Source organism: Phymastichus coffea, unplaced genomic scaffold (genome assembly GCF_024137745.1).
Source record: "Phymastichus coffea isolate CEN01 unplaced genomic scaffold, Cenicafe_Pcof_1.1 PCOF00005, whole genome shotgun sequence".
Taxonomy (NCBI): Eukaryota; Metazoa; Arthropoda; class Insecta; order Hymenoptera; family Eulophidae; genus Phymastichus; species Phymastichus coffea.
The window spans coordinates 2,493,682-2,507,449 of NW_026706816.1; the positions used below are offsets into that span (position 1 = coordinate 2,493,682).

The following is a 13,768-nucleotide window of genomic DNA, read 5'->3' on the forward strand; positions in this document are numbered from 1 at the left end:
TATAATGGAGATTATCGTTAAACTTGCCTGTTCCTCTTTCCAGAAAGTATTTTTTAAGAATGTTACTTACAAAATTTAATTAATATATACAAATCTCAGCTAACATCTATTATCTATAATAAGTTATTTTTTATAAATAGTGCTTGTGTTTCAGGATTGCGTATTACAATATAAACAGAGACTACCTCGAAAAACGTAAATCATTATTGTTAAAAAAAATGTATAATGTTAGAGTTGTATGATCACTTAATTATATATAAACGTCTTATTCGCATGGTGCATGTTTTAGGAAAAAAAAGTATATAAATATATTTTTGTACAATTTAATTTGAACCTATTACAAGAGAGTAAAGTTGATTATACAACAATCTACTCATATGTCACCAAACATTCTCATTTACACCATACATATTACATATGCTTCATCATTAACATTAATTTATCATTTACCAATTATTTTTAGTATTTTGAGTTTTCTTTTGCTAATAAACATTATTTGACACTCTTTTAAAAAGTTTTGTTGGTAACGACAGAAAAAGATTCCATTCGAGTTTGAATTTTTTTGCTGTCAGTATCTGATTCCAGCCAGTAACTGAATTTTTATTCGTTGATCACCAAAATAAACAGTATAAGTGGTGATGTTGTTGCACTTTCACCTTACATATAATAAGTTGTTTTAGTGTTTTACTTCCAACCTTCACCATAGGGTCTCTATGAGCTTGATATTCTATCTGATTTTTCAGAGTAATCCCCAACCTCTCCTTCAATTTGCGTCTAAAACATGAATATATTGTTTAATGTTACTGCGCTTTACAAATATTATAATTTACTTTTGTTTGAATCTAGTTGAAAGGTAATCCTTCTGATATAAGAATAACAAACGCAAGCTTAAAATAAACAATTGTCTACCCAATCTCCATAACGCTAGCAGAAGTGCCAGTATCTGCAGTCCAAACAGCAATTTCCGAACGCAAACATCATCAGAATATTAATTGAAACCTTCACCAGTCATACAGAGCAGAATCTCTAGCCAAAGGCGGTCCAGCTTGGTTGATCTTTGTGTTTGTTGACAGCATCTTCCCACATGGATCGTTATTCCTTGCTTAAACATAATGTCATCGCATCCTTGTCTTAGTTATGTTGCTTGTTTGATGTGATTCATGTAAATAAATTGGACAAGAGCAAAAGTTTATTACCTCGAAAAGTCTTCAGCTGTATCAAAGCTGGTAATCTCTCGCTGGCTCTCTTTCCATGTCTTGGTCTTGTCCTGCTCATAGTACCAGAGAGTCCAAGTATTTTGCAAGGGATGCTTGATAAATAACTCTGGTGGGTAATCTTCTAAAGCAATTTTTAAATAAAACTATTAATTGTTCCATTCGCTCACTAGACACTGCAATTATATATATTTTATTTATATATATTACTGCTTACCAAGTGTTCAGGATGTTGAAGTAAATTCAAATAATTCAACTTGAGTTAAATAATTCATTTCAATAAACTAACTTAGGGAGCTCAGGCACTGAACACTGTACATTTTAGCCTCAAATAATACTCTCCAATTCGAACGCGGTATGAAGAATAAACGGCCATAAGTACACGTTAGACCTAGATGCACTACGAATGGGGAAAAACAATTTTTTGGATGGGTGACCGGATTCGGAGTAGTTGACTAAGGAAGGTCTGGTCTGTTCCTGCTCTTTAATTAGAGACTATATTCGTTGGTATTAGCTATTTAGCTATAAAGTACACCCAACGTGAATTGAATCGCGACCCCCCCAGTTAGGTTGGTAGAGTGCTACTTTCAGTCCGTAACGGTGGTTTTCAGATCGGCCATAGTATAACGCTCGTTCTTAAATTATATAATTAAAACCTAAAATCAAATAATCATGCATCTAAATTCATTGTTCGCAAACAATTAATTTTAAACCTAAAAACAAATTAGTAACGTTTTAGCTTTTTATCGTATCTTAAAACGAATTTTCATTTTTGAATTTTCCCGCGGTTTCTTCGTTCAATGCAACAACGGAATTCTCATACCAACCTAACTGGGGGGGTCGCGATTCAATCCACGTTTGGTGTACAGTCAGCACCACCCGGCTTTCTTTATATTCGTGGAATCCGCGACCAGTAGGCCTTTGTCTTTGTTAATTCAATCAATGTTCTTACATTATTCTTGTGCCATTAATATTACTATTGTAGTATTATTAATTAGTATTACGTATTGATCTTAAAACTTTTTGTATTAATTTGCACCAACAGTATTCGAGTGTGTCATTCATTAATTTCAAATTTATTTGGAAGAAATTACTTATCTACTTTAGAATAATAAGCATTGCAACATTTTTCAAGAAACCATGAAGCCTGGGTATTATGCCAAAATTAAATATATAGATGACCATATTCGAGGTGTACTGCCAGTAACACAAATATTAAAATTGCAATCAAACCCCGAAAATGTTCAATCTTATATGAGTATGAGTAATTTAACTTCGTGTAATTTTTGCTGCCACTATGAAAACACCCGTGAATATTCTTCTAATTTAACGGGTTTAATATTTTGATAATTAATTTCCTTTGTTCGCATAGGTTTTAATTTAAAATTTACAAAAGATAAATATGTAGTCTCTATTTTATTTTTATTCATTCTCGTTTTCTTTCTACTAAATTTTAACACAACGATATTGATTGTAGTATCGGAGATGGTTATAAAATTAACAATTTGTACAAATAATTTCAAAACATAACGTATTATGTTCTTAAACCAATTTACTAACATATTTCCATTCTTGCAGTTTATTATCCATGTTAATTATTCATAAATTGCACTCTTACACTCTTTAATATATAGTAATAATATTTCAAAGTATAGGAAGATTCAAAATTTCGCGTTCTTTTTTGCATCAACAAATCACAACGCTGGATGTCAGCGACTCATCTTTTTTTAAAGATAAGATAGGAATAAAATATGTAAAAAGTATAAAAATAAAAAATAAATATGAGGCAAGGATAAGGATAGGATAGAACCATCAGCTGCGCTTATCAATTTAATTTTGTTTCTTTTTTAACGTATTGGTTTATGGTATCAAACTTTCCATAGGATTTCTCCATATCAACAGATATATTATTTTAATTTAACTGTTTTTTCCATTGTTCATCTGAAACCATTTGGAGAGTTTGTTTACATTGTAACGGGGGAGGTTAACTAAAAAAATGGGAAATTTATTTAAGACAAACTCCCACGGTGCAGAGCTAACCGCCGCTCCGTTAAACACGTATGATTGTACGTGTATTCGCCTTTACGTCAGATGATTTCGCTTAATTGTCTTCTATCGAATGGAGTTGAAATCACCTTAAGTCACGTGCCTTGTGACACTCGATGAAACTCGATAGGTGTGGGCGACTTTATGCCTAATCCACTTAATCCCCTAGACGTAATCGGATTAAAACCTAAGTCTTTTACAAATTGCTTAAGCTACTGGGAAAATTAAATGACGTAATCGGCGAATAGATTTGACTAACTTTAATTAATAAAAATAACTACAGTCTTTGTTGGACCGAAAGACTAACGCACGCGAATAGGATTATACAATGAATATTATTGCTGCCTCGCTCTCCTATCAGCTTTAACTTTGCTGCTGCCAATCTGCTGTTGCTTGCTGCAATAACTTAGTTGCACCCACGCACGTAAAGCTTGTGCCAGAAAAACTTATCAATCGGCGAACACAATGTAAAATAAAAATCGGCGGTATCGACACGCAAACAGCTGAGGCGTAACTGCTTATTCAAATGATCGCGCGCCCCCTCTCTCTCTTAATTGTTCGAACTAACGCGCGAGAAGCAGAATCGCAAACGGATCGATTTATTGAATCGACTACCGTTGCAACATTTATAAATTAAATTTCAAAATTTATTTAAAATAAATTAACGGTACCGACTGCACCGAAATAAATTCGCAGAATTTCATATAAAATATCAATTTACCATTCTTCTCAATATTGATCATATTTTATAACGGGGTTCCTGCTCAGCTTCGCTCGAGCGGGACACGCTATATAAAAGTAACCGCGGAAAAGTAGGTGAATGGCTCTCCAGAGCAGATCGGCACTCCTGCACCAAACGTCCTGGGTCCAGCAGCTCAGTTGCCTCCTTCTCGAGTCGAAAACTTGGCCCGCGGAGAGTGTCGTAAGCTTTCGTGTGACAAGGCGCGACAGCCAAAGAGAAGCTAAAGCGCGTAATCGCATGTACGACTAGGAATCGAGGAAAATGATAGACAGCAAAGGGATGAGTTCAATTCATTTATTTAACAAACAAACGGTAGCGTGATTCGCACGCAGTATAAGCGGCAGCGTGGATGGTCTCGCGTCAAATTTCAGTGCAGCCGACGAGCTGCGCACACGCTACGCAGCGAGGATTTGCACGCGCACGCCCTGTTAAGAGCGGTTAGGCACAATGGCGACGGCTAACCGGCGCGCACCGTTCGAACGAGAAAACAACGTCGCTTGCTCGTGTCGGCTCTTTAGCCGGTCGAAATGTCTCGGTAACTTGACTGAGATGGAAACGGCAACCGCACTTGCTCGTTGTAAACCGGACGAAGCGACAGTACGCGTATAACGGAATCCTATTCCGAACGAATCCTAGGCCGAACGAAAACAAAAAAGAAATAATCAACCATGCGGAAAAGTATCGATGAGGATACACAGTTTAAGCAACGCAGGAGGAGAGAGCCATAGAGAGAGAAGCCAAGTTAACAAACTGGTACTTACAGTGCTGAAACGGACGAGTCGCTCTATAGTTAATTCGTGAGTAACTCACGGCGCGCTCGCCTATAAAGGATTGGGTAGTCGCGTTATCGCTTCTTGCGTTCACGCTTTTTCTCCCTGCCGCTATCACCGAATGTTCATAAGACTCTTCAAGAACAGCGTTGGCGGTTGTCACGTGTGTGGCTACTTAACTTAATTGCTCTCTCCGGTAATTAGCGAGCTCGCGTTGCCGGTTGCTTCTCCGTTGCCGGTCGGAAGCAGACTTACTTTTTCTTTGTTACCGCTCTCTCTCTCTCCTCGAAGGGGGCCGCCTTTCAGCGGGGTCCGCGCCGCGAGTCGATATCGATGATTGATCGATAGTCGCGTCACTTACTCGTTCGCTGACGTCCACGCTGTAATTACTTAAACACGTTTACATGATAATTAATTATTATTATTTGTTGGCTTCCTGGGAAGAGAGAGGCATAACGAACTTACATGCCGTTCGTTATAATTTATCCGAAGCTAAACTTTACAATAAAGATATATTCAATTAATTTATATGTCCAATAAATAAATACAATTGAAGTGCATTAAGATTACTTTATTAAGGTTAGGCCATTGAGAGAATACGGAAGTCATTTACAGTTTAATGCCTATAAATTATTATACTTATTTATATTGATAGATGTAAAGTACTTCGATTTATTATTATGACCGGTTTTACTCATAATTGTGACACACGTGACGAAATTCAGTCAATCAGGTCATAAATAAAATTACTTTACTTAGCATCACATTTTCATATAGGAAAATAAAAAAATATAGGTTTAGATAAACTTTACGCGTTTTTACCTTGTTTTATTTCTTATTGTTATATCAATATTAACATCTTTAACAAATTACTTTTTTCAAAGGTAGATTTTTCAATTTTTTTTTAAAACCCATATTACAGCGAAAAATGTGTATTAGTGATAAAACACGTTTTCAAATTTATGATTTATTATATCAAAAACTGCAATAAATGTAATCTTAAACTATTTTTTTCTCAACGGGTTAATTTATTATTAAACTTTTATTCTACTTTTTGAATAAAGAATGCAACATTACAACTTTTATTTTACACATTCAAAAACCAAATTTTCGATTAATAATAAAAAATATTTAGAGCAATTTCAACCTATATTATTTGTATGAAACGATTTCTTCATTGTTAGTTTCATATTATGAGTGTATAAACAATATTACAGTCTACTTTTTTACTTCCTTATCTTCAAAATTATCCGTATAATAAATTATGATGATTTGAATTTTTATTAGTAAAATCTCAACTCAAAACCACACCTGTATGCTTATTTTCCGCTACATAAGTATACGAGGTGTGTTCAAAAAGTAAGGTGACTTTTCAAATTTCACGGGCAACGTACTTTCGATTATCGATTTTTTTATTTTGTTATGTTGGTACATTCTTCCCAAACATCTGTACCAAGTTTCAAGTGTATAGCATTTTTTGTTTGGTTGTAAGAGGCGTAAAGGTTATAAGTGTTTTGCGTGCTCGGCGATTTCTTGCTATCGGAAAATATGGATCAAAGGATTTGCATCAAATTTTGTGAAAAACATTAAATAAAGTACTCCGAAACACTTGAAATGTTGACGGTGGCATACGGTGAAACTGTTCTGAGTAAAAAAAATGTTTACAAGTGGTACAAACTCTTCCAAGATGGCCGGGAAGATGCCAATGACGAGCCTCGCTCTGGACGCCCAAGCACGTCAATAACTGATGAAAACGTTCAAGCAGTGAAGAAAATTGTGCTGGAAAATCGTCGAATCACTATCAAAGAAGTTGCTGAGGATGTTGGTATATCGCTTGGCTCGTGCCATGAAATTTTTTCTAACGTTTTGGGCATGAGATGTGTGTCAGCGAAGTTTGTTCCGAAATTGCTAAATTTTGATCAAAAGAACCATCGCATGAGCATTTCTCAAGAACTGTTGAATGACGTCAACGACGACCCAGATTTACTCAAAAGGGTCATAACTGGAGACGAATCATGGGTATATGGTTATGATATCGAAACCAAAGTCCAATCGTCCCAATGGAAGAGCCCAGTTGAGCCAAGACCGAAAAAAGCACGCCAAGTTTGATCAAATGTCAAAGTTTTGCTCACTGTTTTCTTCGATTACCATGGCGTGGTGCATCAGGAGTTCTTACCATATAGACGTACGGTCAATAAACAGTATTATCTTGAAGTTATGTGCCGTTTGCAAGAAGCAATACGAAGAAAACGCCCAGAATTGTGGAAAAACAATTCATGGCTTTTGCATCACGATAATGCTCATTCATCTTTGCTTGTGAGAGATTTTTTGGCCAAAAACAACATCACAATCATGCCTCAGCCACCATATTCACCGGATTTGGCCCCATGTGACTTTTTCTTTTTCCCAAAACTAAAGAAACCTATGAAAGGACGGAGATTTGCAACGATTGAAGAGATAAAGACTGCATCGCTGGAAGAGCTCAAGGCTATACCGAAAAGTGCTTATGAGAAGTGCTTTGAGGATTGGAAAAACCGTTGGCATAAGTGTATTGTATCTGAGGGGGATTACTTTGAAGGGGACAACATAAATATTGATAAATAAATAAATATTTTTTCTTAAAAATACAAAGTCACCTTACTTTTTGAACACACCTCGTATCACACAATTATATCTCAGCCATCAAATCACTATATGCTTCAATGTGGCATCCATGACTTTTTTATAAGGGATAATACTGATAAACAATGAAGTACATTATGATTATAAATGATGAATGAAAGATTATACTTTTTATATTTTATTTTTTTGCTAAAAACAAATTAAATTAAATTTGAAATACAAAATCAACTAAAATCAATTTAAATTCTCGCGGTTTTTTTCATTTGGGCCAATCAGGTCACGAATAAAATGCTTCAATATGGCTTCCATCACTTTTTTATAAAGGGATAGTAAGAGATAGATTATTTTGATTCATTTTATATATTTGTAAGCTCACTTTTATCATTGCAATATATTGGTTTCATATATACAGTGTAAATACTTACATAGATAGTTTTAATAGGTATCAAAATTGTCGTATTATCATTGTAAGTCTTTTTTTTTCTTATAACGGAAATCATTATAAGTCAATATTATTTTATTAAATAAATTAAGTAACTGCACTAGGTCAAATTTTTGTTTGCATATCGATATTGAATTTTCTTAATAAAAAATGCATTACGAAAAACGAGTGTGGGGATTTTTTTAATTCTTGTGGAGGGATAATAAATGAGTGCTCCAGAATCTATGTATGCAAAAAAAAATAAAATATACCTATCGCTTTTGATTTAAATGTATTGCCAGCCCTCAGTGTTGAACATCGTAGCTAGAGTTCACTCATGTATAGTCAAAGATTGCGGCCGTGTTTAACTCTATCACGTTTGTCGGACGGAAATTTCTATTCATTGAATTTGATACAGCGTCTGGACTACCATACTACTACTATGTACCATCTGTATTACTATACTACCGCATCTTGAATAATATTCTTCTCGGTGAAAGAGGTATCGTGCTACTACCACGCATAATACTGATAACATACACTACCGTCCATAAAGATTTGCCATCCTCTTGCTGAAATCATCAAAACTTTAGAGTTTTATAGCTCAGTTTCTATAAGAGCTAGAAAATCCTGCGGGGTCTTATTTGAAAGGTCTTGCCAAGACTTTTCAAATGTTGTAAAACATAATTGATTTTATTTGTTTTTTGTACAACTTGTGACGTCATAAACAAATTGTTTTTTTTTAATTTTTTCACATCAACTTCGACACCGATTTATTTATATAACGGATTTTACGATGGAAAAACTGTATAAGTTATTCGATAAAGCTTTCAAAAAGCTACAAAATTCATATCCGGAATATTTTTTTACCTTTATTTTTTATGAGCTATATGGTGTTTTATACAAAAACAAAGATTTTCAAAAAATGGGCTTTATTTTTTTTATTTTCAACTCTAAAGAAAAAACTCTCAGAAGAAAAAATGTAGTATTTTGCAAGAGCTATCAAATGCGCCACTCAGAATTTAAAAAAAAAAAATTTTTTTTTTCACGTTTTTTAGAATTGAAATTTTTCTAGAAAAAAAACTGAAATTACATATATTTAATAAAATTAGTAAGTAACTAGTATTTATAACTGAATGGGCTTACAAACAATGATAACAAGATACATTTATTGAACCATAATTTATTACTTACTCAGAATAGATTAACATAATTTGGTTACAATTTTTCTAGAAAATTTATTTATTACAACGTTTCAATAATAACATAACAATAATAATTTCCTTTTTTATAATACTAATAACTCTTGTAATTAATATATTATCACAATCTGAATATAAATTTCAGTTGTAAACAAAAACGAAACAATACTAATTATTTAAACGTTTTTTTCATCGAAATGTCCACCTTTGTTTGCTATAACTACTTTACAAATTCGAGGTATTCGTGCTACAAGTTTCTCTAAAGTTTCTGCACTTATTTTTTTCCACTCATTTTCTAAGATATTCCAAAGATCCTTCTGGGAAGTAGGTCCTACCTTCCTTACAGCTCTATCTAGATCATCCCAAAACAGTTCGATAGGGTTAAGATCAGGAGAGTACGGTGGCCATTCCATCACAACGAATTTTTTTTTCTTCTCCAATTGAGCAAGATAACTTATACATAACTTTGAAGTATGCTTTGGGTCGTTATCTTGTTGGAACGTAAATTTGCGACCAATTATTCTTGTTCCGGAAGATATAACATTTTTTTCAAGAATTCTTTTGTAACCTTCTTTTTTCAACTTGCCATCAATTTTAAGAAGGTCACCAACCTTAGAACCACCAAAACAACCCCATACCATTACTGAGTCGCCACCATGTTTAACCGAAGCACACATATTTTTCTCTAAATGTTTTTGCTTATTTTTTCTCCGCACAAAAATCTGCGTTTACTACCAAAAACCTCGAATTTGCTGTCATCAGACCACAAAACTTTTTTCCAATCATCAATGGTCCAAATTTTATGTTTTCTGGCCCAAGCCATTCGTTTCTTTTTATTAATCGGTTTTAGTAAAGTTTTTTTAATTGCTATTCGACCGTATAGTCCATCTTCATGAAGTCGTCTCTTTATCGCAGTAACACTAAGTTTAACATCATACGCTTTTTGAGTTTCAACAGCAAGTTAGGGTGCCGTGAGTCTTGGATTATGTGTACTTTTACTACAAATGTGTTTATCAGTAGCGCTCGTAGTTTTCCTAGGCCTTCCTGAAATTTTTTTGTTTTTGATATTTCCTTGAGTTATGAATTTTTTAATGTTATAATCAACTGTTCTTCTTGGAATATTCAAAATTTTGGAAATTTCATTATTACTTTTATTCACTTTATGTAAGGCTACTATCTCAGATCGCTCTTCAATGCTTAAGTTTCTTTTTGTCGTCATTTTTAATGAACAAAAAATACATGCATAATTTACTGACTAGATTGGACACATTGATATTTCACTCATTAAAGCTGATAAGAGACTGAATTTCCATACGTATTCTCTACTATATGTATACATTCATGAAAGTCAAGTAAATCAAACCACGTAAACACTCAGTGATTATCACAGTCATTATCGGTGAGCACAATACTGTAGAAAGTCATTAAAAATGAAAACAATGCAAATTCCTCTGTTACAAACGTCGAATACAATAAATGTATCGTGTTATCATTGTTTGTAAGCCCATTCAGTTATAAATACTAGTTACTTACTAATTTTATTAAATATATGTAATTTCAGTTTTTTTTCTAGAAAAATTTCAATTCTAAAAAACGTGAAAAAAAAAATTTTTTTTTTTAAATTCTGAGTGGCGCATTTGATAGCTCTTGCAAAATACTACATTTTTTCTTCACGTTTTTTCTTTAGAGTTGAAAATAAAAAAAATACAGCCCATTTTTTGAAAATCTTTGTTTTTGTATAAAACACCATATAGCTCATAAAAAATAAAGGTAAAAAAATTTTCCGGATATGAATTGTGTAGCTTTTTGAAAGCTCTATCGAATAGCTTATACAATTTTTCCATCGTAGAATCCGTTATATAAATAAATCGGGGTCGAAGTTGATGTGAAAAAATTTAAAAAAAACAATTTGTTTATGACGTCACAAGTTGGACAAAAAACAAATAAAATCAATGATGTTTTACAACATTTGAAAGGTCTTGGCAAGACCTTTCAAATGAGATCCCGCTGGATTTTCTAGCTCTTATAGAAACTGAGCCATAAAACTCTAAAGTTTTGATGATTTCAGCAAGAGGATGGCAAATCTTTATGGACGGTAGTGTAACATTGATACTAGTTACTTAATTCGAAGATATATAAGCAGTGACATAAAAAATTAAGATTAAAAAATGAAAGCTTTAGCAAATACAATAAAAATATTCCTTATTGTAATTATATAAAACTATGATATTTGTATAATATTTTGAATTTCTTTGCCTATATTATTTGTTAGAAGTTGACGTTCTTTTATTCTCAGTTTATTTCGTTGCCTCAAGTTGGTTTATCGCAAATGCGAGATTGAAAAAAAAGAAACATGCCTAAGCGAATTGTTAATAGTCGTCTAGAATTAGGATACATGTAACATTGGTTTATCTGTTTGTTTCTTCAAACAGTGGCTTCAGATTTATGAAACGAGGGATATACGTACGATCATAGATACACGATCTGACGATAAGTCTTAAGTGCGCAGCATGCTCAGGATTTATATGCTTTCGCGAGTCTCTGTGTTTGCACGTGAGCCAGCTTCATAAAGGGAAGTGAATCATTTCACAGTGTGGTCAGAAGGTCGCTACAAAGTTTTTGATACGTAGTTACGAATCAATGCTGAGGAAGCATCTAGCGCGAAGGTGGCTCCTTCGACAAGGCAAGTAACGCGAGATATTATACATGCAATCAGCAATGCGGCATTATGGATAGGTGCGAATAGTTCGCAGGTGTCACCCTTATACGTGTATGTAATAGATATCAATAGAGATGAATCATCATAAAACATGCCTTCTAATATGTATATCCCATGATTTGTTTAAATTCAAAGAATCGTGTGAATTTTTCGCTTTCGTATGAAAATGTTATAATTCAATAATAAAAATTATTACATATAATTGTCTATTTATATCAATAAAAAATTTGTAACATTAACTTTTGTAATCGTGAATATAATTAACCAAAAATTTCATAAAAATGTTGATATTTTCACCATTCTATAGGCTTTTCAATTGTATGTTACATTTATATAACTCGTGATTAGTATTTCGTTCATATATTCATACTTATAATATACGTCTAATATGTTGAAAGAAATAATATCATAGCAGTAGCTGTACATAACCTATTTTCATTTGTGGCAATGCATGGCAACTTAAAAAAGTAATATTGAATATAATTAAGTAAAATTGAATATTATATAATTTAGACATTGATTTATAAGAAGACATTGAATATAAACATTCAAACATTAAGATCAAATACGTTAAAAGAATCTTTTTATAACGCAATATTGAATTTTGGTGAGAGTTTTAGGCATGCTTTTATTACCAAATTAAATTCATATTTGACCTTTTTAAATCGGTAGAACAATTTTATGTAACATCATCTACATAAACATGTATTAATGAATTATAACACATATAGTTATTTATTTTATAATAGTTTGGTTTTAGAATTTATTTGTTAAATAAATTAAACAAAACAATTTTTTTAATTTACAATTTAGTGGAAAAATATCAATGCGGAATTAAATTATAATTTCTACTCCTTTTGAAATTTGGTCTTATTACAATTACTATAATCCTCAAGTGTATATTATATAAATGGTAATTCAACATATACATCGTGATATGCTTTATATAACGTATATATAATTTTGTCTATATTTATTAAATTTGTATTTTTATTCCACAAAAAATGATATCATTGTATTAAGATAACTTTTCTACATTCTTCCGTACTAACTATGTGCTGCTTTTCTTTTCTCGTAACATATCAATTGTATTTCAAAATTAACGCAAGACAGTTGATTGTTTAGTACCACCAGAGTATTAATTAATAGATTTCTTCTTTAAATTAATCAAAAATATTTAAACACACTTCAAAATCTAAAAATGATTCAACATAAAATTGTTTGAAATGATACTTTTGGTAATCACAACCAATTATCACCTATCACTTAAAAACTGTAAGTTTCGGATAGAATTTTCAAAATCATCACGATATTTAGCAAAGACCATTATTAATCTTCTAGTAAATAAATCAATTTCAAACCAAAATATTATAGCAATTAATCAAACTGAATTTACTGTTTGTGTATAATACTAACAAGATTATAGATTTTTAATAGTTATTGTCTGATCTAATCATAGCACTACGTAAATGTTTGAATAGCTAATATTTTCATGTAGTAGACATAAAAGGGAAACATGAATTCAATATTTACCATTGTGGTTCAACCAAGATAAAGAATTTGGTGAAATTTATATTTCCGACTTTCTTTGTTTTTAGAAATTAAGATTGATTTATAGTGAAAACAAAAGTTGATGTTGAAAGAATACTTGCATAAGCAAGACTACTTATTCCTAGTGTATTTAATAGAACTTAATTTCGAGTAAGATACAAAGCTATATTTGTTCTATTGACATAGCTTTAGAATAGGTAAATAATGGTAATCGATATAAAAATAACTTGAAAGAACACCTTTATTATCATCGTTTAAAAGTCCGATTTATAACAGTGATCTAAAAATGAACTATCACTTGATATATGCTTGTACATTGAACACACACACACACAAACATGCGCGCGCGCGTGTAAAATACATAACAATGTACTTTCTAGGGTGTGAAACAGAAACAGTTCATATCACAAATAGTAAAGGAAATGTCCGTATATAATGATAAATTTTACTGGCGATATATTATTTTAGTCATTAAAATCAA

At 32.3% G+C, this 13,768-nt stretch overlaps 1 protein-coding gene across 1 annotated transcript in view; it reads right to left on the reverse strand.

Annotated features, from left to right (window-relative positions):
• Positions 1-13,382, reverse strand: part of LOC131667528 (troponin C, isoallergen Bla g 6.0101-like) — a 540,200-nt gene extending 526,818 nt beyond the window's left edge. The window contains exon 1 of the mRNA XM_058941001.1: positions 13,270-13,382. Within this exon, the coding sequence (XP_058796984.1) occupies positions 13,270-13,272 (3 nt within the window). The 5' untranslated portion in view covers positions 13,273-13,382. The remainder of the gene's footprint in view (positions 1-13,269) is intronic.
• Positions 13,383-13,768: the final 386 nt, after the last annotated feature.